This window comes from Prinia subflava, chromosome 4 (genome assembly GCF_021018805.1).
Source record: "Prinia subflava isolate CZ2003 ecotype Zambia chromosome 4, Cam_Psub_1.2, whole genome shotgun sequence".
Classification (NCBI taxonomy): Eukaryota; Metazoa; Chordata; class Aves; order Passeriformes; family Cisticolidae; genus Prinia; species Prinia subflava.
The window spans coordinates 36,313,391-36,339,511 of record NC_086250.1 but is presented as its reverse complement, the minus strand read 5'-3'; the positions used below and the strand labels follow the sequence as shown (position 1 = coordinate 36,339,511).

The window sequence follows — 26,121 nt, the reverse complement described above, 5'->3', positions numbered from 1 at the left end:
AAACAACTACAATTTAGAGGTGAAGTGTGGTTTTGGGGTCTGGTTTAGTTTTTTTTTAATGCAAGAAAGTTACATTCTCTAAGTGTTTTAACAATATATGAGTAAAACCAAATGAGTCATTTTTAGCAAAGATTTAAGTAAATTGACTTATTTCATATAACTGCTCAAGGATCTTGTTTTCCTCTAATTGGTTACTATTACAATAGCACTGGATATTTTTTTTTGACATCACCCATTATGGTTTCAAAACCAATTTCCAATAGTTAGTGATCTGTACAAGAGGCACATTAATTTCTGTTTGCTGGGTGACTTTATTTGGATTATCTCTGTTTCTGATGAAATGATGCTACTACTCCAAGCCAATGGTCAAGTCAAAAATTCTGTTAGATTAAAAAATGTTGAAGTTTACTTCTTACAGAATATTCATGGCAATAAAACTCAAATGCCATGAACATTGTTTCAAAGACAACAATGAAAACCAATACGCAGTCACTCCTGACTAAATTTACTCAGAAAAAATATATGCGTTAACTTTTCTGATTAATAATTTCAGAAAACTGAAATAGCATCAGGCACACAAGGAAGACAAACAAGGTACAATGCATCAGCTACCTCAGAGTGCAGGAGGAACATCAAAGACCACAGCAACAGGCTTAAGGGAGCATGTGAAGTGACTGGCCACAAACTACTGCAGAAGAGAATTTGCAGTCTGCCAGAAGGACACACCACGGGCAGTGTCTTCAAGTGAGACAATCTCCTGCAGTACTTATACCTCCATACGTGTTTTTTGCAATGCTATCTTTCTGCTCTAACTGCAAACAAAGCTCATTTTGCCTTGGACTTGAGGCTCTTTCTGGTAAATCTATTCTAGATCAGTCAACTGCTATTACACTTATGGAAGTTTGCCTCCTGATAATAAATCTGTAACTAGGACATTATGATTGACTAGGTAAGCAAGGCAGAAAAGGGTTTCAAGGCCTTTGATCCAAGGTTAAAGGCCTTTCACCTCATGGAATCCAGTAATTCTCAACTGCAAATAGCCATACCAAAATGAACAAACGCCACTCCAACTCTCAGCACATTTAGAATGGAAAATATTAACTTGTTCAGGTTTAAAATTTGACCTACCTTAAAAAAGTAAAAATCTGGTAGGGCATGTCCTCTAAATTCTAAATATCTAGTTAAAAAAACAAACAAATCCATTTCTCATTGCCAAGCAATAAAGAAATACAAGACTGATTTGTGATCTTCTGCAGACAGGCCACCACTTTGCAATGTATGTATATATATCATAAATAAAGCACATTAACACCAAATGCTGCAGCTTTGGAAAAAGATAGGGAGTTTGTGTTCTGCAAAGATCACCACTAATTACTGAAAAGTTTGCCTAAGCAACAATAAAATAAAATTATCCAAAAGAAACTACAAGTAGTTTGATCTAAGTTTGGTAAATTTAGATAACACTGATAAATGATCACAATCCAGAATGACCACATGCATCAGGAATGATACTGACTGACTTCCGTAAGAAAAAGATGACAAATTCAATACAGCATAGTCTACAGACATGACAGTACATCTATCTCAATTTAAGATTTAGACGGGCAAATTGTGAGATTGTAAGATGTATATTTTAGAGGGTATAATTAATTATTACAAGGGTCCTAATATTGTACAGTAATTTCATCTAAAGTAAGACGTTATTTCAGAAGGAAAATATGTTCACTTGTGCTGTGCTTCCACATCTCCTCTCCACATGTAAACACAAAACAAGAACAGTTTATCAGATTATAAACAATGAGTAAGAGCAAGCATTACAGATCCTTAGAAGATACTGAAATAAACCTTTGCTATGCAGAGCACTCCTGGTTCTTTTCAACACAGGTAAGAGCTGCTCACAGTATTATGCCATGTATAACAAGGCAAACAGACATCAGAACCAAATGAAAACATTTATCTTCCTAACATTATAACAAAAAGGTATAGACTTGGCTAACAAGTTTCAATATGAGCTATTATTGCACAAGCAAGTAAAGCTTTTTGACTCTTACAAGCAAATTGAACTAATGTCACTAAAGGTGACATTTTATTACATGAATACAGAGTTAGACACCAAGAAATGCTTGCGACAAAACTCTTTTAATTTGGCAAATCTCACCTTAATTTCTCTGATTTGGCTGATGTAAAATATAATGTTAAACATTTATTCCTTTAATTTCTGTGATTGCCAGTGATGGCATTAACCTTTTTAATGGCAACCCTTTGCACATCACATTTCTGAAGATCTTTATGCTGCACACAGCAGCATAAATCAAATACTTTTTCTAAATGGGACTAGATGTGGTTTTTGGCTATTCTAACTTATATTCAGAATCAAGACAAACCACTGAAGTTGAAACAGAAAACACAGTTCAGCTTTTCATTGACTGTCTTTACTCATAGCTGATTAATGCTAGTCATCCCTTAAGAACCATGCATGCTACCACTAACCTTTGTAGCCCATATGGTCTGCTCCAAAGGATGAAAAAGTTTGAAACAAAAGCCATCTTTTTTAGAAGGCCTCTCGATGAGTTCACAAACATTCAGCAGCACTGTTCCTACCCACTGGTCATTTTTGGGAGTTTTGTAAAGAAGCAACACTCCTGGTTTCAGTACACACCACAGTTTGGTCCAGCTCTTCAAAGTACCACGAATCTAGAAGATAAATAGTTACAGTTGTATCTCAGTGAAGTCAATACCAAAACCATTCCCCTTAACAAAATGAAAATTGAAATTTATTAGCTTTCATTTCAAAATAAAGTGTATCAGGTCTTTCAAAAGTTTAACCAGGTTTGTTACAGAATATACAGGTATGCTTGTTCTTCTGTCTTGATGAATACTCAGTTCTACAAATGGGTATGCATACATCCAGATATGGGAAGCATGACAATTTAACTGCAGTACAGTTGAACTACTATCTTCAAGACAGCAGTACCAGCTAGTTCTTGAGAGGAAAGGAAAACTACCAGAGATACACAAAGAAACCTGCCTCCAAATATCTGACTGAATAATTTTTGCAATTGTTATGTATGTAACAGAGCCACTTCAAAGTGTAAAATGAGAAGGACAAAATGAGAATTGCACAGCCAACTCATCCCAAGTTGATGGCTATGCACACAGGAATAATGTGACTGGGATGACTGCAGTAAGTGGGAGCTAAGTTCCTCTATTAGTCCCCTAGGATTTGAGCACAGAGACCTTGGGATGCAATTAGTGGCTGCTGTGCCTGTAGAAAAACATTAACAACAAGTAAAAGATTGAGCTTTTTCTATTCTGGCCTGAAAGCCGCAAGCAACTAACTGCTCCATCTTCAACTCAGGATTCACAGTTGGATTCTGACCTTCAACCAGTCAGCCATAACAATAATTGAGGGATCTGTGATGGTGCTAAGTAATTCTTTCGTGGCTCTCTTCTTTTCTTCTCTGTAGTTTTTCTTTTGAACCTATAAATAATAATAAAAATGTTTACAATGTCATGGCCATAAGCCAGTTATCAGCACAAAAAGGTATTGACCAATACAAGCTGAGGAAAGACCTGCTAAATTTCAATACAGATATAGAAAAATAGCTTTAAAGCAGAGTATTTGACTCAAAGTGTAAACAATTACTTCAAGAGCAGCTATGATGTAGCCAATTTCAGATTCTTCTGCAATTTTCTTTTAAAACTAAGCACTTTGAAACTCCTGTTAGAATCAAAGGGGAAGAAAAACCAACCAAACCAAGTTCCAATATACAGGTACATTATCTCATCTGTAGTCTTTACCCATCAGTTATGTTCCCCTCCAGGAGAAATTTGCAGCAATATATCTCCTTCATTTAAAGCCAAATGATTTTAGGTTTCTCCTGAAATTCCAAACACAGGAATTTGGTCTTGCTACAGTACAGAGGGAAGAAGATAGTAAAAAAGCATTCAAATTGCAATTTTGATAATTCCATCTGTTATTTCATTGCATGTAGATGTCCTGAGGTCCCTACCAATCTGAAAAAATTTATAATCTTCTGAGTTATTCGACAATATTATGCCATCTCAAAGACTGCATTATAGAAGCCATTATTCAAGTAAAAATAGAGTCAAATTTGAAGAGACTCAACAGCACAACTTCTCACAATACTTAAATATTCTCTAAGTCTCATCATTATTTGGCATTTTTGTCTTCTCATTAGAGAATAAGGTAACACCATATGAATGCATTTATAGCCCATGACAAGTTACTAGGAAATTAATTCACCTTGAGAGATTCTTTTTTTGTAAGTTTGCTTGAAGATTGAGAGATGTCCTTTTCAGAGCCATTGAAGAGCTTGGATTCAGACTGAAATTCACAACACACATAATAAATAAATGACAATGATAGATACAAGAATATATTACTAATGCTGGGACTTTAGCAAGTGTTTGAAGTGCAATTATGTTTGTAATGTTTCCATTTTCTCTCACTTCTCTGCTTCCCCAGTTAAAAAAACCCAAACCAACCAACAAACCACAGCTCGTAACATGAGCTATTCACCACCTATTCATGGAGTCCCTTTTTGTAAGGATTTTATGGGAAAGAAGTCTGAGGTTCCCTCAGAAGCAGCTGACCTATATACAGTAAGTATTTAGCTCATGTACACTGTTCCTAGACAGAGGGTGCTTGAATAGTTAGGCTTTATTTTAGCAGAGAGAGAATGTTTTAGGAGAATCCAGGTGTTTTAACACAGGAGTTATTCCCAGGATATATGAATCAAAATACAGAATCAGCTGTCTTCATCCACAACCTGACAGCTTCTCCAAATGGGCTGCTATAGAGGCACTTACCCTATGACTCATGAAGGAAAACACGGCCTCTTCAGTCTAGGATTCAGTGCTCTACAAATCATCAGAGTGTAACAGCCCACTAATGGAACTTGTTCTGCTCCTTGCACCCTAATTCCACGCTCTGATCACTTTGCAAATCATCTTCAAGAGGCTCACAGTGGCATCAGGCGGGAACAAGAGCCAGGTTTGTTCGTGACGCCCAAGTCTTGTTCAAGCAGGACACTGAGCAGCACATGATTTCTGCCCCCGCCCCTACCTCATGCCTTGCAAGGTTCAAAGTTTACTCCTAGGAGTTTGTTGCCTACTAGTTGAAAGGGAACTCAAGCCACCAAATATTCACTTTGGGAACAGCACTCTTCAGGGGGAAGAAAAAGGGAAAAAGAAGAGTCTAAGAGGAGTCTATGACAGTTTTCATACTATTCCTCTTGGAGGTCAGAGAAGGTAGGTATTCACTACATACAAACTTCAGATTAAATTAAATTAAAGAGTTGTATTTCTTTGTGGAAATACATAACATAAGCCTGGTGGACCCAAAATTCTGCTTAGTCAAAAAGAAAACCAAAACAATGTACCATTCTAAACTCTGTACTCAATTAAAATTCAAGGAAATTTTATCAGAACTGATCCTCAAGATGTTCCACATATCAAATCTCAAACTACAGTGTGAAAATGAATTTTCTTTTGGAATACTATAAAATTACAGTCAAAAAATACACAAGCTTTGAAGAAAACTTACAGCAACAATAAAAGCAACGCTCTTGAGCATTCTCTTAACTCACAGGCTGCTCAAACAAAAGAAACAAAGCCAAAAGAGTCACAAGCTGCACAGAACAATTTAACCCGGGTTCTACTTTACATCTTTAATTCAGAACTAAGACTTTACAGAAGTCTATTTAACTGCTGTAAAAAAGGTATGTGCAATAACTGGCAAAAAGTAATTTTAGCTCAAAATTATTTTAATGATAAATAAGTGTTCTTTAATTTCTGTATCTATCTTGGAAAAATGAAGGAAACACCTGTAATAAAGGTATGTTCTTGACACTCAAAATTTAGCTTTAAGATGAGTGTACAACTTGAAATTAAATTCCTCTCTGTAGAATTTAAAGGAAACACAGTACTTTAAATGTAGTAACAGAAGAGGGGAAAAATGATTATCACTGTCACATAAGAAGAGGTAATGAACTCATTATGCAAGCTATAATGGAACAACTTAAGCAAAGCATTCATAAATATTCTAGTTGCTCACTAATAGAAAGCTAAGGCAATTTAAACGTCAGGCATAGAAAAGCCTCAAACCAGTAAGTTTCCCAGGCTACAAAAACTCATTTTCTCATTGTCTCAGTTTTAAAGCTCATCAATATGACACTGAGTAAAGGTCTACATTTAGCTGCTCAATGCTATGAGACAGGTCAGCAATCTGTATATTTTTAAGCCAGTAACATTCTCACTGTTGTAGCTACACAAAGCAGATGGGACAAAAAAATTAGAAGAAAACAATTTAGGAGACTCTGCTGTAACTCCCAGCAAAGTACATTCAGCACCAGATTACAGACAAGTCCCATCACTGCTTTTCCATTCTCCCTTAGGAGGAAAGGCTGCTATTTCGCTCACACTGGTAAAATCAACCCCCATATGCAGCAATTAATGAAAAAAGGTGAAGAAAAACATGTATTAGCAGAAATAGGAATATTGGTTTTATCTTTGACAGAAAGACACAAAAAATGTAACAGCAAAGAACCAAAAGACTTATGATTCTGTTAAGACTAGGAAAAATAAATATAAGGGAGAGGAAAAGGGAATTAGATAGTCAAAGATAAATCTTTCTTTAGAGTCTGGAATAAATCCAAGTCAAAAGAGATCATATTAACTTGATCTCCAAGTCCAATTGATTTTCAGGTTTCTGGATCAATATAAATATTTTGATCACAAGAAAGCTAGATGGAAAATGCTTTCTTGATATCCCTGATGTGTGGCTCTAGGATGCAGTAACGCAAAAAGATACAAAGTTCTGTGATTCCAAGTCACATATAAGACACCAACCATTTGAAATATTTAGTTACACACCACAAAATTGCAGTATCAGCTGCAGAAACTAAACTGCTTATCCCATTGCAATTTCAATGACACCATTTAAGCCTGGAAATGCTACTATAATCTTTAAGTTTCTTTTTTGTTTTCCTTCAGTATCTTTGTAATGCTTCTCTTTATGGCTCTGATATATCAAATACCACAGAAAAATTTTTGTCAAGACCTGGAGTGCAAACTCTACCTCCAAGGAGTGTGGCTGCCTGTGCCCAGGACAGAGTGCTGTGGGAACAGCTGTGCCCAAATGCAGCAAAAAGCAGGAATTTCCTCCTTTCCCCTGGGAGCTAGCTGTGCTTGAAATCAGGTCATCACCTTCCAGAGCAACCCACACCTGCTGCACCCCAACAATTCGTTTAAGTGTCTGTTATCAAATTTGCCTCTTTAAAAAGACAGTGAACATCCTAGCAGAAAAAACCACAAAGCTGGGTAAGTTAGAGCCTTTAAACTCTATGGCAAGGCAATTTAAAATCTATGGCAAGGCAACATCCCACTCCAAGATGACAGCACGCAGACTTCATATTTAATTTTCACTACTTTGAACCACTGATTTGGATGTGATGTCATCCTGGGAACTATATTAAGAGATTCCCTTTATTCTTCATCTATTGTTGAATCTGAAGAGTAATCTTCAAGATTATCTACAACAAAAGTTAAAATATATTTCCCTTTTTAATTAAAAATGTGTAACCCCTTTACAGATCAACATTTTCAAGACAGGTTAGGAGGTTGTTTTCCTTACCTTGCTTTTTGACATAGAATACGCTGCATCATCTTTATTTTGTGACACATCTTCCTTCCCTTTGTCAAAACCTTAAAGAAAAAACAACATCATTGCAAAAGATTTCAATTCATTAACAAAATTTATATGAACTGGCTTTTGAAATAAATTTGCCAACGTGTTTAGCATAAAAAAGTAGAAGTAAATGAAATTTTCAAATAACATATACATACCAATGTGTCTCATCAGTTAAAATCATGCCAGCAACTACAATACACACTAATGTAATACTTGCCACTAAGAGGCAAGAACAGTCCCCGTAGTTGGAAAATGCTGCACCTGATCCAATAACACAATAAACTGTAAACATAACATGCCAACTTTTGTCCTTCTATTTTCTCATTCTCCCCTACCTGCATACATGCAGGCACAGAGAAGAGTACTAAATAAAACCTTTTTTTGTTTGTTCATTTCTGTAGCTTCCTGAATTAGATAACAGTTAAATACCACCTACATGAAAGCAAATCTGACTAAAATCACCATCAGGGTTTTTTTTGCAAGAAAATGTTAAAAGTTCCTTATATTAGTCTTGAATTCATACTTTCAACTTGACACTGAAGAAGTATAACTACAAGGCTTTATATTAAAACAGTTGTCAAAATCTCATGTTTGTCTTCTGTGACACACCTCACACTCTCCAGTATCCAAAAAGCAAAGTAAGTCAGTGTCTGTGCAACAGTGGAAAACAGGGACACAACTGGTGTGGGTGCTGCCACACAGCTGCTATGTGCCAGAGAACCTGTAAAAGCTGTAACATGGAAGACCATTTGACAACAGGGAAGAAGTACCTTGATAGGCAGAAGATTTGTAGAACTAGGGAATCCACAAAAAATCCACACACCAGAAGCCACGTTTCCTACATAACACCAAATGCAAAGGCACATTTTTTTATAGCACTAGTTATCAGGCATGAAGTAAAACAAAAGCTGTTTAAAGCCTCAGGCTACACTTGCCTTAGTTCACTGAGAAGTTACTGGACTGGCCAGACTTAGGAAGTCAAACACACACCAGAACCATAGCAGAGGCTTTCTCCTTATCCAGTGCCCAAAAGAAATCTGATTCAAAAGGAATCAAATCCCACTGAAAATGCAGTGCAGGCATTTTCTAATGACTTTCCCATCTTTGCTTATTTAATGGCACATACAGAAGCCTTAGTGAGGGGGAATCAGCAAGGAAGTGCTAAGTCAGGATTGTTCTTACAGAAGAGAAGCTATAATTTCAAGGTTGCTTTCTAAAGCACAACCGTTTTAAGGACTTGACACACCCTTATCCAACAGACATACACTCTTTATTTTCACAAACAAGCTTTGCATCAGTATCACCAAGCAGAAATGAAACCAGAAAGAACTACTCTGTCCCAGAGAGCTGACCATGAAGACCAAAGTTCAGTTGCATTTCCATGAATTTCACGTCCTTGCTTTCAGTGTTTCAGAGCTGGAGAGGTGTGCGTGCCATCTGATTCATCAACTTATCCACCACACGGACGGTTCCCCTCCTCACCCACAGCACAGAAAAGGGCTCTCTCAGGGGTTCATTAGCAAAGCCAAGTCAGGGTGCTGCACCTCCTGGAAAACCCTGCACTGTGCCATCTGGGTCTGTCAGGAAACCCAGTCATCCAGCTTTGCATCCCCCACCATCCTACTGCTAACCTCCCTCTGCGTAGAGGGATAAACTCACAATACAGACAGCGGTCTGGAGCAGAGACTGCCAGAGCACGAAAGGCTAGAATCAGGGTAATAAAAAAAAAGTGTTTCAAGTTTTTCAATATTTACCAGCAGCGATTTTGGGCTTAATATTTTAGCTCACTTGTTCTTTCCCACCTTGTAACTCAATCTGCAGCTCTTTAATGAACTAACCTGAGCCCACATTTCACAATGTAGAAATTCAGGTGTTGAAGACAGCCCCTTCCTGTAATTTCCTCTCTACTGAATCCTTTGAATTTATGTATCATTTTCTATCTACAATACTGAAAGTAATCCTTAGATTTAGGAGCACCACTGTTGTTCTCTAAAGCAGTTCTGAGCATCAGCAATTGCACTCAGAGCAACACTACATCTTAACAGAGTTTCTTCCAGTGTGATCTTCCTTATCTTAATAGCTCAGGTGCCATGGGCTCTGAAAGCTGATCCCAATGCCAGTGCACTCAGCCACAGTTCATGGTCTGACCTCAGAAGCCAAGGGAAACTGTCCATTAACGCATTCCTAGTGTGAGCATTCAGCATGTTCTTCCAAAACTTGCAAGTGAAAATTTCCATTAAAACTCATTAGGAGCTTTCAGAGAGATTTAAGAGCCTGACAGAGGAACCAGAACCCTTGCATATAAGATGCCATTAAAACAAAATCAGTGTTGCTTTAGAGATTGAGACAGATAATGCAGTCAATATAAAAAAAAACAACCAAAACCAAAACCTTCAAAACACTGTTGTTGACAAAAACCGAGGCTATATATACTGCAAAATTAAAGACTATTTAGGATAAAGACTGTGGCAAGGTACAATTTCAAAAAAACCTGTCTAGGTAATAGATTACAATTTTTAAGCATAACATATACTTATTGAAGCTGCACCCACAATCTGTCCCTTCAGTCAGTTTTGAAGGAAGGGAAAAACCAAAACCAACCAACATAACTCTTACATCTTGAATACTAGTTTTGTGCCTCTCAATAAATGCCATCTGCAGTTGTGATACACGAGAAAAATACATCAGAAAATAAGCATGTTACTTTTTAATGTCAGATCTATTTTATCCATAAAAAAATAATTACTATCCACTGGAGGCTCTAATTCAAACATACAGAAAAAACAGTACAAAAGAAATGCAATGCATGAGAAGATCACAAACAGCAATCCAAACAACAATATTACTGACTTCCAAATGAAAAGAAAGGAGCAGCCTGATTTGATTACTGGTGTGCATGTGCAGTTTTGAGGAGCAAATAACTGAGCTGGAAAATGCTTCTGGAAGAACTATGAGCTGTATTTAGTGGGAATTATCAATACTGGTGCTATATAAAAAACACATCAGAAAAAAAGGAAAAATCTTTCTAAAGAATTGAACACAGGGAACCACAGTCTCTAACTGACTGACTTTCAAAAGCTTATTGACAACTAGATTAAAGAGTACAATCTCATATTAACTAATTCAGATTCCTCCCTGGACTTTGAAAGCAAAGTAATCAGAAAAGTAAGCAAAGTCCTTTTATGTATTTTCTAACAGTAGTGTTTTCTTTTGTTATCACCACATAAAAAAAACTAACCAAAGACCATCATCACTGTAACTATACATGAGTATATTTAAAATAGACAATTACTCTTTGCTTAAACCAATCTGAAAGAGTATATACAGGATGTTTATTAGGTATATTAGGAATGTTGACGTTCTTCAGAGATACATGGAAGATTCCAAAGGAGAAAGCATTTTTGACGTCTATGTACACACTTGAATTTTTTCATTAAAAAACGTTTTCCATTTGTTCTGCATTTTAAGTAGTCATTCATTGTCTGCTTATGAACAGTGATCAGCTCTAATTGCAGAATTCCATACAGAAAGGAAGCAAATATAAAATGAGATCCTTTTTTTTCCCCACTAATTACCAGATTACACGTATTTCTTTTAAAGGTAAGAAGCACCTGTCTAGTTGCCAAACCCATGTTTTCAAGCTTTGAGATCTTTTCTTTCATAAGCAGCTTGAAAAAACCTCAGTGTTAGATTCCTGGTAGAAAGCTAATCATTTCCTGAAACAGAGTGAAAGGAAACATTCCAGGATAAAACAAGTTTACATGCAGCCTCTTCCATGCTCTGCAGTCAACTTGGCTCCAGGGCTTCAGAATCAGGGCTTACAAATTCAGTGAGCCATGCTGCAGGAGACACGCAATAGAAAGTGAAAACTATTTTATTCCCCCCTTTCCTTCCCCCGCAACATCCTGGCCCCGTGGGACCACACAATAAAGTGGATCTCTGCGCATGCACAAGACAAATCCCACATCCAGAGCAATTCTGGAAAGAATGCACAGCTTGTACCATGTCCCCCTTCAGGAATGGGTGACCTTGTAACACATTTTCAAGCACTGAGGCTTTCTGATATAAACTGCTGAAATTCAGGCACCTACGTCAGAAGTGCACATTATGAACAATGAAGTGCAATGATCTACAAATCATTTCAATTTACAAATTCATTTCAATATTCCAGTACTGATTTTCAGGAAACAACAAATCTGAGCAAAAGGAGATTAAAGCCCTTTTAGGGTTGTAAGTCTTTAAAATATTGCACTACAGAGTTTAGCAACACTATGTTTTTAGCCCTCATTTTCTATCTTGTCATTTTATGTCAAACCGTTGATGACCAGCCTGCAGATTTTCCAGTTATTACAGCTAAATTAAAACCTTCTGCTGTACCTTACAATTTTAAAGCAGATCCATTATGTGTGTGTGGTGGAGGGAGGGGCAGTGGAAAGTACAAGAGAGGAAGGCATTTATAAACCACATCACAGAACCTCATTCGTAAAAGCCCAAACAACCAAAACAAACATTCCCGTCAGCCTCAAATACACCATAGCATTTTAAAGTGAGATTTGTGGCAGTGTAAAAGCTAACTTACTCATTTCCCTGTCTGCAGATCTTGCCACTACAAAGAGCTGTTATCTAAATGCATACAAGCAGTAAATACTCCTTCCGATTCCTACCGACATGTCAGTACATTACTCTCATCTCAGCGTGAAAATCTGAGGTGGAAATTACATTCGCTTCTGTACATTTTAGGGAATGCAAGAGCGAAACAAACCTGGTAAAGCAGGAGAGAGCTCGTTATATCCGCCGAATGAAGCATTCCGGACGAGCTTTCGGCCATCAGCTCTTGGAGAAAACACAGATGAAATCCCAGCACATGAAGAAAACCTACGCCGCACTGGACCTTCTTCCTTCATGAGTTAAGGTGTTTGTGTAAGGATTATGTTCTCTGTGAAAGCTCGTTAGCATAAGCTGCTTGGAGCAAGTGTGTTGCAGTAGCAGCCTTTTACCTCACATTCTGATGAGTAAGATACAAAAGAGGAAAAAAAAGAAACAAACGAAGGGCGCACATGAAAAATGCAGTGAAGAGACAGAGGCTGCCAAATCAGCAGCAAGCCAAGCAACACTACTCTCATCAAAGCCCTTAGGATGCTTGAAGTGGAATGGCTTTACTTCAGCTCCTTTTTTCTGGGAAACACACCACATCTCATTTTTTACCTCTCAGTTTTGGTCCTGCTCATTTCTAAGCACACAAAAATGATACATATGTTTTAATGATTCCTTGAATCAAGTTTCTGTTAGTCTTTCAAGTCCCAAATTTATACTGCAAAAAGGATAACTCATTAGCTTTTTTCCCTGTTTGATATTGTGGTACACTATGGGAATCTGAAAAGGGAATTAATCGTTTGCATTATGCAGCCATTATGCAGAAAGTTTACCTTTCCTATTCAGGCACTCACCTAACTAGTTTTTGTCAACTGACTGCTATGGCCTCTATATCTTCATTTCTTATTTCTCTTTAAAAGGTGAGGCAATTGCTTTTTCTTCTTAAAACTCTCCCATATTTTTATATACAAACCAGCCTGACTCATGGAAGAGCTGCCCTAAATAATCTCCACAAAAAAGGCTTTTAATTATTAACGCCCCAAATATTTTATTCAATGAATAAAACACTTAAATGGGCCAGCTTAAATTTTAAACATAAAAAAGATTCCAGTAAACTGCACTTCAAGACTAGAAATCTGCTGGTCCAAACTCCTCCTGCTGGCAGCTACCAGAATAAAGTGAAATAATCTCTCCCTAACCACCTTCATCCACTGCTCATTGCACCAGCAGTCTCTTTGCCGCAATCACTAGTGTGCACAGCCACCCTCTTGCAAACGTGCAGCCCCCATCCCATTTGGTGTTTCTCTGCTGCTCCTATGTTCCCCATCAAACCTTATTTCTGACCAATCAGGTTATGAAACCTTCTCTACAAAAAAACAAGACGATAGGACACCAAGAATTGCCTTGCAAATAAGAAGCTGAGCTCTTACCTTACTCCATACCAGATGTTGCCTTTTGTTACAAAGTGAATCACGTGCCATAAATTAAATCAATAGTAGCATGAACGTGATTAATCCTCAAATAACACTATTTACTCCATCTCCTTATACAAAGAAGTGTGGTTAACTTCCCAATATATGAAAAGGTAAAAATGTGCCAGAAAAAAACAAAGATGAGGCATGGATAGCCATCAGTAGAAACCATTATATGCTATATGAAAAACATGATTCACTTAAGCACAATGAGTAGGAAAAACTGGATAAGCATCATGTATTCAAGCCTGTCTCCATTTATCCAGTCCTGTGCCTCACACTGCCTTCAGCTGAAACACTCCTTGTCCAGATGTCCCAGAAGGAACAGAAAAAGCAGCTAAAAAGCTAAAGGAGTGGAATGACTGGCAATGAGGAGGAAATGCAAGGAGGGAGAACACTATGTTTTTTTCTGTTTGTTTGTTTATTTTGTTTTAATAAACACAGCTACATATCACCTCTCCAAATCTGTCTTAACTACAAAACAGAGGAAATACTTTGGTCCAAATCTATTCAGAATATGCATTTTCTTTTTTTTTTTTTTCTGATTAAAAATCAAGAGAAAGCTGCAGCAGAACTCCCCTTACACACAGAAGGAACTGTATCCTCTCATTACAGACCTACCTTGCCCAGTTAATGGGGCTGTTATCTCCTCTTTCAGAGTCAGGGCTGTGACCCTGCCCAGAACACTCTGCTGACACTGGTATCCGGTGTTTCCATGTCTCTCTGGCACTGGAATGGCTGGGTCACACACTGAAGGGAGGGGAGGCTCCTCCATCAGACACCTGCACACCACTTGGTCTGCATCTGCCTCCAGCTGCTGGGCCCTACCTGCCAGCCCACCAGCTTGTTTCACAACTGGGTCTTCTCTGCCACCTCATGTTCACGTTACTAAAGAAGTGGCTGTATTTCCAGGGGTTTCAGGAAACCACATAATCCTGAAGGCCTTTCCCTTATTTCTCTCCATGCCCTCTCAGGTTCCTTGACACTGCTCATGTAGCCAAACTGTAAACAGGAACAGATTAAAATACCTCTTTGTCCTTCCTATGCCCTTTTCTCCATTTAGAAGTGAAACTGAGCTTTTTGTGTAGATAAAATTCAGAATTCCAATACGGTTAATGTTACATTTCCCCTCTCTGAGGCTCTCTCCAGTCAAGGAAGCTGTTATCCAGGTATTCTAAGAACCTTCTGCTTTACCTCAACAGCAACACAGAAGAGCCAGACTCTGAATCTTTTACCAAAATATGAATTTGTCTCACCACTAAAACAGAGGAAAATAAAAAAATCTAATTTAAACTTGCTTCTTCTCCTCACCTCTTCCCCGCACCCACAGACCAAAAAATCCCATAAATCCTTTCTTTTCTCCCTCCTAAAAATAAATTCAGACAGAATAGGCCCATCTTCTGATGAAATTAGACTTGGTGACCTTAGACTGAAGTCCCAGGCAGCCTTCTATCCTTTTGATATTAGTTTTCGAGTGCTTTAAGAATTGATATACTTAGAAAATGCACTCTCATACTCAGCTTAGAAGTTTACAGTTTCAGATACTCATGGATAGAACTACAGCCAGGTACAGCTGCACAAGTCAGACACGGCAGAAAGGCCTGCACAAACAGGGAAGTATCTGCACCTTAGCTTAAAGGCTTCAGGTACATGACAGTGTATCTGTACATGAATATATGAATTTTTTCATAACAAAAGTTTAAGTCATGATAGAAGGCACTGGATTAAGTGTGCCACTGAAACAGGAAAAAAGCTTCCTGGGTTCTCTGTTTTATAAAACACATCAGTAGAAGACAAGATCTCTATGTGACTGAAATATTTATTTCATGTATCTCAGGGCAGGAGGAAGGCGGGGGGAGCACAAGGGGAAGAATCCATTCTCAATCAATCTCTTTTAGAGGAGGAAAACTTATTTAATAATATATTTTTCTAAAGGGCAGAATGCATTTCTCACATCACATATTGAATCAGGGCTTCTTCAATAGTAAATAGTAAATGCTGGCTGAAAATCCAATCTAATCCCATGCTTAAGACATTCTTCCAGGATATTGCCTCGAGCAAAATGTAAAATCTCAGTGTACAAAATGAAGTCAAACAGAAGATACGTGGAGTTCTCACAACTTGTGAACACAATAGACAAAGTCTGGTTTTAGTTTTAAAACATTTCTCCAATGAAAAAATATTTACAGCTGAAAAAGCATGGTCTTATCAAAAAAGACCTCTCTAAATTGTAAAGGCATGAGTTCAATGAAATTGAACTCAAATCAAATCTATATGGACTACCCAAATGAGGAATTTTCACTATAATAATCCTTTTTATAGAGATTTTAGAAGTTTAGAATAAATAACACATTCTACAAACTGATGCAGTAATACAACTAGGACTATGTCTAGTGATGCAAAGTTTTAAAAAAAAAAAATCCTTTTCCCCCTACAGGTACCCAAGGAAAAGCCAAAATCTTCTTAAAACCAAACTCTGTGAAAGCTACAGGGAAAAAAAGAAGGAAAGCTTGGTGTAGTAGAGGAAGGCAGCTTTTCAGATTTGCCCTGCAATTTTGACAGTAATTTGCCCTGACATTTCAACATCACTACCTTTTCCAGCAGAATTCACCCCCCAGTCCATGAAAAGGTCATAAATAATTCTCTACATGCAGTATAAACACACTCTTTGCAGCATGCAGAAAGCAGAAAAAGAAAACAGCTAGACTATCATACCTACAAAGATTTTATCCAACACCTGATTTTCACATGTGCATTTGAAGTAAAGTGGTTTCTTCCTATTTAATAAAAGGGTATTAAAGATATACTTGCCTTCAGCACTGATATTTGATTCAGAAAAAAATTATACCTAAACCATGAGGCTGCAAGCTGGAGAGCAGTTGAGAGAGGCAAATTTCTTTCACCAACTATTCTTCTGTTCCCTGCTATTTCTAAACTGCTAAGTCCAGTGCAGTTTAGTTGAGGAGCAATTCCAGAGGCAAGCCTGAGAGTGGTGATGAATGACCACCAAGGCTCCCCATGCACTGCTGGCAACTGTAGTTGGTTGCACCTCCTCACCTGCTAACAGCCTGCTCAGCTCCTCCCACACAGAGTAAACAGCTTTGCTCGCTGCTCAGGTTTCAACATTGTCATCTCAAGCCTTACGAAATTCTCAGTCACAGCTCAGGTTCAAGTAGGCCAGTCCTGCAGAGACCATCATGAAGAGAGAGAACTCGCTAGAGATGTTTCACAACAATCAGCCCTGCTGTGCCTTTTAAACCCAGCACCACACTTCCATAAAGCTATAACCCACACAGAAAGCAGTATATGCAATTTAGCCAAGCCACAAACACTGGGTGGAGTAGCATTGCAGAAATGGCAAGTTCTAATAAACACAATGACTTGCAGAGAGGAATGTGCCAGGGTATGCATGACAGTAAGAAAGCAGGAGGTCAGGATAGTGTATTCAGGAGACTAACCACACACAGAACTTAAAATATTTTACAAGAAATTCAGTTTTATAACACAGACTAAGATCAGATTATTTAGAGCTCAAGCTTCTTTCTCCTACTGCGACCAGAGCTTCACTCACATCCCACTTAAGACAAGCATCACTCAAGGTACTCCACAAGTTACAGTTTTGTGGAACTGGGACTTCACTTCCATACTCTGTCAAAAACCTGAAAAGCGACCATCCATGTCCCTAGGCTCAGGACCCTGCAGCAGGTATTAATCCAATACCACCTAAAGAACAACCAGGGCCCATGGCTCCCACACAGTGCTGATTACAAAATACTTCCTCATCTAAAGCAGGGCAAGACAAATTAAAATACTTTCTAATAAAACAACAAGAAAGATAAAGAGAATCCAAGCATGAGGGCTTGTAACGTTTTAGAAAGAATTCTTATGTGGGAGGACAAAGCAAAAGTGTTAATATTTTTCTAAGACATTAAATGCACTTAGTCTGCAGAGAAGGTGCCTTACTTCAGAAGCAACATTTACTGGTAATATTGAAGTATTAAGAAAAAAGCTTTTTGGAGAGCCTCAATTAGACCTTTAACAGTTTCTTTGGCAGTGAGACAATGAGAAAGACTTCTGGGAAGATGAAGTGAAGTAACAAAGCATGACATGCTTAGTAATAAATTGTTCTTACTGTGACAAGACAGTAAGTTATTTAGCCATTCTTCAGCTTCTCTATTCAAAGAACAGATATAGTGAACAGAAACAGGAGACCGCATGAAGTTACTTCCATGACTAAATCTGCCCACATGTAGAAAGTAAACTCACAGGAAAGGTGAAAAGAAAAACAGAAATTACTATTAAAGATAAAATATAACCCAACTCTCCAGGAAACAGCTTGGTTTGGAATCAGACAGATTGGCAACATTTTGCCATCCGCAAGCCAAATACTATTATCAAAAATAATTACTAACACACTGAAAGCATTAGTTGGAAAAAAAAAATAAATACCAGCACAAACTGGCATTTAAGCATTGATCAGCTCCCAGGGGAATTACAGCCTGGCTTGTGCTCAGTGCATCCATCTGCTGTAATTAGGGGCAGTGGGATTTCTCTCCCTAGCTCCAAGGCAGTACCCCTCTGCTGTGGCTGCAGTCTCATGCATCCACATGAAAGAACAGCTCTTGTGACCTCTTGGCAGAAATGTGCCCAGAGCACCACAGCCAAGTGCCTGTCTCAGGCAGAGCTGCTAATACTTTGAGAAGGCTTTGAGTTCACTGTCACAGGGCTGCATCTTTCCTTCCTCTGGTCCACAGGAATTTGTCTTCCACTGACAGCTGGTTAAGAGGAGGTGCTTTGCTGAATCTCCAGGGCTTCTTGCACACTGACCGCCAGGAACCCAGAATACTCATGGCCCGTCAGGAGCTCCAAGACCTTTGTTACTGCCCAGCGAAACAAATTGTGCTCCTGCTGTCAGCTGAGCCAGACAACTGAAACAAATGGGTTTTTTAAAGCCACAATTTGTACAGATCTACAACAAATCAGCTTTAACTTGTTAGTTGCCCTGGGTACACAGTCAGTAATGTCTGAGTTTGCTATTTTCTGGGTCATTAAGGCTCCAAAGGAATCTCATCCCTTCAACAGCTAATAACTGTTCTTTAGGACCTACTGCTTGAAAATGCCTATTCTTCACTTTCCACCTTCTGTCACGTACAAAAATAGATAAAATCCTATTTTCTCCATGAATACAGTATCCTGTGGATCAAAATCCTAGCACTAGCATATCCTTTAAATGTTTTCTCTGGAATTGCTTAAAGCACAAGCTCAGCACAGAAAAAAATACCCTCACTCTTCCAAAAAATCACCTTCACTTCTTTCCAATTCATGGTGATCATAGTCATCATCATCACTGGCAGACATGTAATTTTGCTTCCACTGTCAACCCTCCCTCTGCACCTAGGCCACTTCTGCTTCTCAGTCACGTAACACAATATGTTTTTAATTGCATTGCAAATTGAATTAACAACTACTGTTCTGCTGGAAAAGAAAGGCAGATCCTGTTTCTTATCTCCTGTCAGCCTCCTTCTGGGCACACACATCTCACAAGGACACACTCACATTTTTACCTCATCTGCATTTCACTGATGTTTTAAATAAAAACAGGAAAAAAACAGAAAAGTCTGACATTTTCAAGCATTCTGTTACAGAATTTTTCATAATACTATCTTAACTAGATTCCTCTATTTACCACAAATATTGCTATTTAAGCATTTATGCTGTCTTCACAAAAAGTTTGAAATGTTTTAAGAAAATACTATAAGTTAAAAACATTATTATAATTTAAAAGGAGACTGCTGATTTTCATGAATTTTATGTGCTCACTATTTCTGCATTAATTCATTTTACTGAAGAAATAAATCAGTATGCCTGAGTTAATAAGATTTACAAGAATTCAATTTACCAGGGATAATTTGACAAAAGCAGAAGACATCAGCAAGCAAAAGTAAGCTTGAGAGAAGTTCAGTTGTTTGTTTGTTTAGAGTTAATAACATTTTTAACCACTGAATGCAAACACAGAGCTGAATTGGCATCATAATATCTGTGTGTCAGCCTCTAAAACAGAAAGATGGTTTAGCAGTACTAACATCTATACACACTACACTTCAAAAAAATACAGTCTTGGTGAGTTGGCAAGGCCATGCTGCCCACTAGAGCCTAAAGACACACCATACCACAAACACAAGCAAAGCTTTAAAGAAAAAGCTGACTCCCCAGGCCCATTAAAGTTTATCAAAAGGCTACTGAATTTTTTAGGTCCTGTTCCAAGTCTGACAAGTCAAAATATTGATCAAAAAAGCATAGTATAATCATTTAGTATGTTCAAGACACATTATTTGTAGCATTATGATCAGGACTAGGGTATTCTGACACTCTAGTTAACTACCTAATGGGCAAGGCAGGAATACATTAAATGCACAAAAATTAAAATTAAAAGCCCATCTCAGGATCAATGCTATATACGGCCGAGTCAGTGTTTGGCCACTAAAATTCTAAACTTTCTCCATAAACAAGTTAAAATCATATAGGAAAAATCTCTACCATCTCTTTTTTTTTTTTTTTTAATACATTTCCATCAAACAATCTTGCTAAAGCTTTCTATGGAAGTGAGTGTGACCTCCACACCTACACATGCCAGTCTGTAGCCTCACAGGTAAGCTACTTCAGCTTCAGAATAAAGGACAGAGTAACTCCAAGGATCTTAAAAATATTTTGTAAAACAGTGCAAAGATCATACAGAACAGTGACATTTTAAATAGACTTTTGCTGAACAATCACTAGACAATGCTGCCAGATCAAATTGTACTCTACGCTTATGAAATAAATCTGTATTGGACTCCAAGAAGAAGACTCCCGTCTCTGCCTCAAATAACATACTAAGCTCCATCTCACAAGAGTGACAGGAGTGAGGGAGAAGGAAGACACATCTTAGACTAAGAAATCAAATACAGGAAAATAGAAACTTTCTGAAATCCAGAGCTACGGTCAGAAATGAAAACACAACATTTATACACAGCAGCACCCAAAACGGTAACATACATAGCACTTACAACTTTACACTGACATATTACATGGTTCTCTTTGTTCCAGATAGAAACTCAATGGCTCAAACTGATGTTAAATGTTTATCTCCGCTACCTCACAGTAGGACTGATGTAATTTTAACCATATTTGTAATAACTGTCATTAGGATCTTACTTAAAACATAAGCAGATGACAGAAATTAAGCTTGTTCCGGTAGATTTTCCAAAAAAATGGTCACTGAGCATGCCTATCCCTAGACAGCCTCCGTGGTGGTTTCCACATTAACACCAAAGTTAGTGCTGCTCAAAGAGACTGCCCTAGCACAGGCTTTGTTCCTTTCCCACTCACCTAGGTCTGAGCTGCAAGTTCTATGTCAAAGTGGCCTTGCAACACAGGTGCTTTTTATTCAGGCAGCAGGAAACAACCCAGGTAAAAGTGGCCAAATAGCATTGCACAACAGCAGCAAAAGCTAAGTACCTGTGCCACAGTTCTCCCTTATATATATTTAATCAGGTCTTTGTAGATGGTATCCTACATGTTTCTGTTTTGGTTCTCTCTTATTCTGTGCCTAGCATGATATTGAATTGTTTATTTGCATTACTCATCTCCTAAGGATGACTTCAGGTGTCAGTGACTGAGAGTATTTCCATTTAATTCCTTGTAAATGCTGTCAAATTCTGTATCTAAACATTTCCTATCTCATTATACCATACCACAGGCATATTATAGAGAACTTGGTTAACTGGATTTGAGTTACAACAGTCAGCCTCAAGTACTCCATCACATTAAGCCCTGTTCTACTTCATATTTTTCAGACTTCCACAACATCTCTTTTTCTCCAAAGTAATAAGCTCACATTTTCACCAGCACTGTAGTTTTGCCATAGGAATAACGACCCACTGAGTATTCACCCAATTTTTAAATGTTGGTCAACCCACGCTATAAAAATCACAACCCAAGCTGTAGTTAAGCTGCAAGACAGTAATTGTGGGTTGCTGAGGCCTAGCCCACATTGCACCACTTCTCGACTAAAATTAAATGCAAGCCAAATTTCTTGTTTCATGAAAGTAGGATCTTATATTTATTTAGTAGTTCTGCTGGAAAACAAAGTGATGAATGATGCTAAAAAAGACAGATACATTTAGCTGGGTTACATTCACTTATATAAGGCCTGAAATATTCAGAAGAAAAGAAAAAAAAACTGGAGAGAAAATATCTACAAGGAGCTTGATGTAGGACAATCAAGTCCTAGTGCTTTTCAAGCCCGTTTTAATGATTTTCCTATGAGTGAAAGCCCTGAAATAACACAACAGTTTGACTTTATAACTTAGTGGGAACTTCAATATTAAAAGGAAGGATTTATTAGAATATTCAAATACACTTACATACCTCCAGCATTTTTCTAGTAAAGGCTACAACACAGTACAGAGAGAAAAGAACCAAAAGTTCTTTCAACATAAAAATTACAAACAAGTTATATTTATATTACACAGAAAGTATTTCAAGACTAAGCTTGACACAAGCCAGAGGACATCAAGTGCTGTTCCAGTGAGTTAACACCAAGAATTAGAAAATATATCCAAGCTAGCTGTGTGTAGTACCAAAAATACTACCATAATAACTTTAGAACACACTAAAATACTACTAGACTCAGCACAGTAACAACTGTCTTTGTTTCAAAGGTTTTTTCTAGTCTAATAAAACTGAACAGGAAAACAGGAACATAATTCAAAGTTACCTAAGACACTGCCTTTATTACTCTGAAACGCTAGTAACATTACTTTGATATCATTACTTTGACAAAGCAAGCTGTGGCAGTTAGGGAGACTCATACCAAAACCAGTTAAAAATATAAAACCATGTCAGGAACATTACTCATGGAAAAAACTAAAGGAAGCATGGATAACTAGTATGGCTGCCAATAGCAGAAGGGAAAATATTAATTTTAAAAGCCTTAAGTTTTCACTAAGAACTTCGCACATCCCAAGAAAGATGTCCAATGATTTCCTAAGCAATAATGCAAGTAGTTCCAAATGCAAATAAGCACAAAGAGAGCAACTATTTGTTTGTTTTTTTTGTTTCTTGAATAGTCTATCAGCATGTCAAGTCTACTAATGAGTTTCACTTTCCATCCAGTCAGTTCTCATGAATCCAGAGAATTTGTTTTCAACAGCACGGCAGAGGGACCGCTTGAAAGCTGGCAAAAAATAGTCTTGAGACTTTTTTTTTTCTTTTCCCCCCCAAAGAGAAGGGTCTTTCAGTAGAAGAAATTGTTGAAGTACCTTTCCACAAAAGTTCCACTTATGGTACATCGTAACAGTGCAGCATAAAGACACAACCTGAATACTGAGAAAAGAACATTACCACAGGTTTTACAGGACTACACACAAACAATCATTTACCATCACAGGGACTGTTCTCCCAGAAACAAATCCTAGCATGCCTTAAACTAGTACATCACATAATGCATTTTTTCCTGTTTCAGATTAACACATAAAGGTACAAATAATTACATATAAAATTTCAATATGCTTTTTTCCTTACCTCTTTACTCTAAAAGGCAACAATTTGGAACGAATATTTGGGATAGACAATTAATGCCAGAATTTAAGTTCTTTAAAATATCTGTAAAAAATAACTTTGTCTTACCATGACTATGGGCAGTTCCTGGACTGAGACATGGTTGGAGTAACTCTTTGGTTGGAGTAAAATAGGCTTCTTTCCCCTGGTGCTGGTTCATTTTTCCTGGAGTTACAGGCTGTTCATCACTGTTTGTTACCACTGCTGAAATACAAAATGGATGCTCATTCAATGATGTTATATGCTTGTACATAATTTCTATTAAGAACTTCACTGCTATTTATGAAACTGGTATTCAACTGCTCTGTTGTGAAACATTTCATTGTAAAGACTGAGGTTTTCAAACCAGGTATTTGCTTTGAAGAGGATGGCAGAAATAAGCCTGTAAGAATGGTCTAAGACATGAGGCAAAAGATGGAAACAAAAATTAGCATGAGGTAGAAAGGCTGATATTCAATACAGATACAGCACTGAGCTGTTGCCTATCTTCTGAAATACTTATTTTCTTTGCCAGTTTTGCAATAGCTTTTGATTTAACTAGCCACAACACAGCCAACCCATGAAACAGCTTGCCAGATCAAGCTGTACCAATATCCCAGAAAGCTAAGATGAATGTCTGTACATACATCACAAGAAACAAATCTTAGTAATACATATCATGTACAAATTCTGTCTAGGCAAAGGCTTAAAACAGAAGCTTTACTCTCCTTGAACCTCATCAGTCTGAAAGACTTGTCTGATGTCTTCTTACCTATTTCTAGGATCACCTGGCCAGCCACCCGGTTTTATAGTTTCTGTACTACATTTTGTTAGGCAGCACACAACAAAACTGTACCCTTTTTCATAGTCAAACAATGACTGTCTCTGTAACACCTGTCGTGGGAAGGCAGATATACTGACAATGTTTTCAAAGAGGGAAACAAGCAATATTTACTAAAGAAAAGACTGGAACTTACAACACCGATGATTTTAAGAGTTCCCAAGCTTTCCTTAAAAGTTGAGCAGAAGATTTGAGTCAAACCAAACAAGTTCTATTCTCTGGATGGACTCTGCAAAGTACAAAGGCCTTCTTAGCTTTATCACTACTCTTATTACAGTAGTGGAAACATTTTGCAGCAAAACCTGGAATGAATACAAAGCAGTATGAAAAATAAAAAGGTGCTTGAGTGTCCAGAGAAGGGCAAGAAAGATAGTGAAGGGTCTGGAGCACAAGACTGATGAGGATGGCTGAAGGAGCGGGGGTTGTTTAGCCTGAAGAAAAGGGGTTTCAGGGTAGACTTTACTGCTCTCTAGAACTACCTGAAAGGGAGCTTCTCCGACGTAACAAGTGACAGGACAAGAGGAAACAGCCTCAAGTTGTGGCTAAGACGTTTAGATTGGATATTAGAAAAATTTCTTCACCACAAGGCTTCTCAAGCATTGGAAGAGGCTGCCCAGGGAAGTGTCACCAATCCCTGGGTGACAATCTTTTAAATACCAATCTGTATTTAAAAGATACATAGATGTGGCACTTGGGGACATAGTGTAGTGGTGGACTCAGCAATGCTGGGTTCACAGTTGGACTTGATGATTCTTAAATGTGTTTTCCAATCCTAAATTATTCTATGAAGAATGTAAGGATTGCAGTACACCTAACTGTATTATTTTTCTACAAGAGATAAGCCATCTAAAGTTCTGCTCCAGACAAACTATACTCTATGCTGAGTAAAAATATGTGAGGAAATGGACAAGAGAGGCAACGAGCTCATTTATTCAAGTCTATCAGTGCCAGAAGGCTGGTATTTCAAAGTCATGTCTGGTTTTGATCTTCTTTTTGTACCAAACTAGCTGTTTATTGTTCTGCAACTACAAGTAGGGGAAAGTGGGGAGCAGGGAAGTTACTGAAGTCTTGGGAAGTGACTGTACAACAGAAGGTCTTGTAGGTGAAAATAAAAGGGGTGTAAGAAAACAGCTGCTTCACAGGTTTGCACAAAATGGGTTGCTGCAAGGACAGTGAGCTAGACTTGTTTTAAAGATTTAAGGTGTACAGTGCACTGAAGGAGGACCAACTTTCAGCGTCCTATCTGAAAACTCCTTTTGATGAGCCACTGGCCACTCAGCTTCTGCAGGGATGGGATTTCTCAGCGTACTGTGCTCTGCAAGTGCCCCCACCACCCCCATGCCACTGCAGCAAGGCTCCACTGCAGGCTTTGAGAATTCCAAAGATTTGTTTAAACTGTCACAATGCAATAATTTCTCAGGCAGTACTTGCCAGTAACCTGGAGCATCAGCAAGTTCTGCACATGAGTATTACTAAAGCATAAGCTACATTCAGCAGTTGTGACACAGTCACACTAACAGGACTACAAGCTTCAAGCTCACTGTAAAATTCATATTCCTTCATTAGGAGTCAATTAGATCCTGCAACAACTCCTAGAACTGGCAGAAAGGCTCTTTTCCTACCAGAGTTTATGTATCACCTAATACAGAATACCAGGTGGCAAACACTTCACATGCCTAGGGATTCAAGGTGAACATCTTAAACCAAGTGGGTTTTTGAGAAATTCCATCTATAAAGCTGAAGAATGATTGGCAGGAGAGTTTTTAATCTCCTTTTTATACAAAACATCTAAGTAGTACTAAACAAAGGGAAATAAATCCGTTAGGAACGTAACTATTTATCCACTCCATAGCAGCCACTAGGAGGAAGTTGTCCCACTCCTGCAAAATGCCTCATCCTAACGCTCAGACGTTTGCTCTGAG

The 26,121-nt window shown here is 38.0% G+C and overlaps 1 protein-coding gene across 9 annotated transcripts in view; it reads right to left on the bottom strand.

The window, feature by feature from the left end:
* OSBPL8 (oxysterol binding protein like 8) overlaps positions 1-26,121 on the bottom strand; it is an 83,287-nt gene that overhangs the window by 22,539 nt on the left and 34,627 nt on the right. For 4 of the 9 annotated variants that reach the window (XM_063396425.1, XM_063396432.1, XM_063396426.1 and 1 more), the window contains 5 exons: positions 23,449-23,583; positions 7,658-7,728; positions 4,268-4,348; positions 3,380-3,481; positions 2,491-2,694 (listed from right to left, as the gene is read on the bottom strand). In XM_063396425.1, coding sequence (XP_063252495.1) covers positions 2,491-2,694; positions 3,380-3,481; positions 4,268-4,348; positions 7,658-7,728; positions 23,449-23,583 — 593 coding nt within the window. Of the gene's footprint in view, positions 1-2,490; positions 2,695-3,379; positions 3,482-4,267; positions 4,349-7,657; positions 7,729-12,476; positions 12,700-23,448; positions 23,584-24,335; positions 24,502-26,121 lie in introns of those variants that run through there. The other 5 variants (XM_063396428.1, XM_063396431.1, XM_063396433.1 and 2 more) reach the window with 4 other exon arrangements.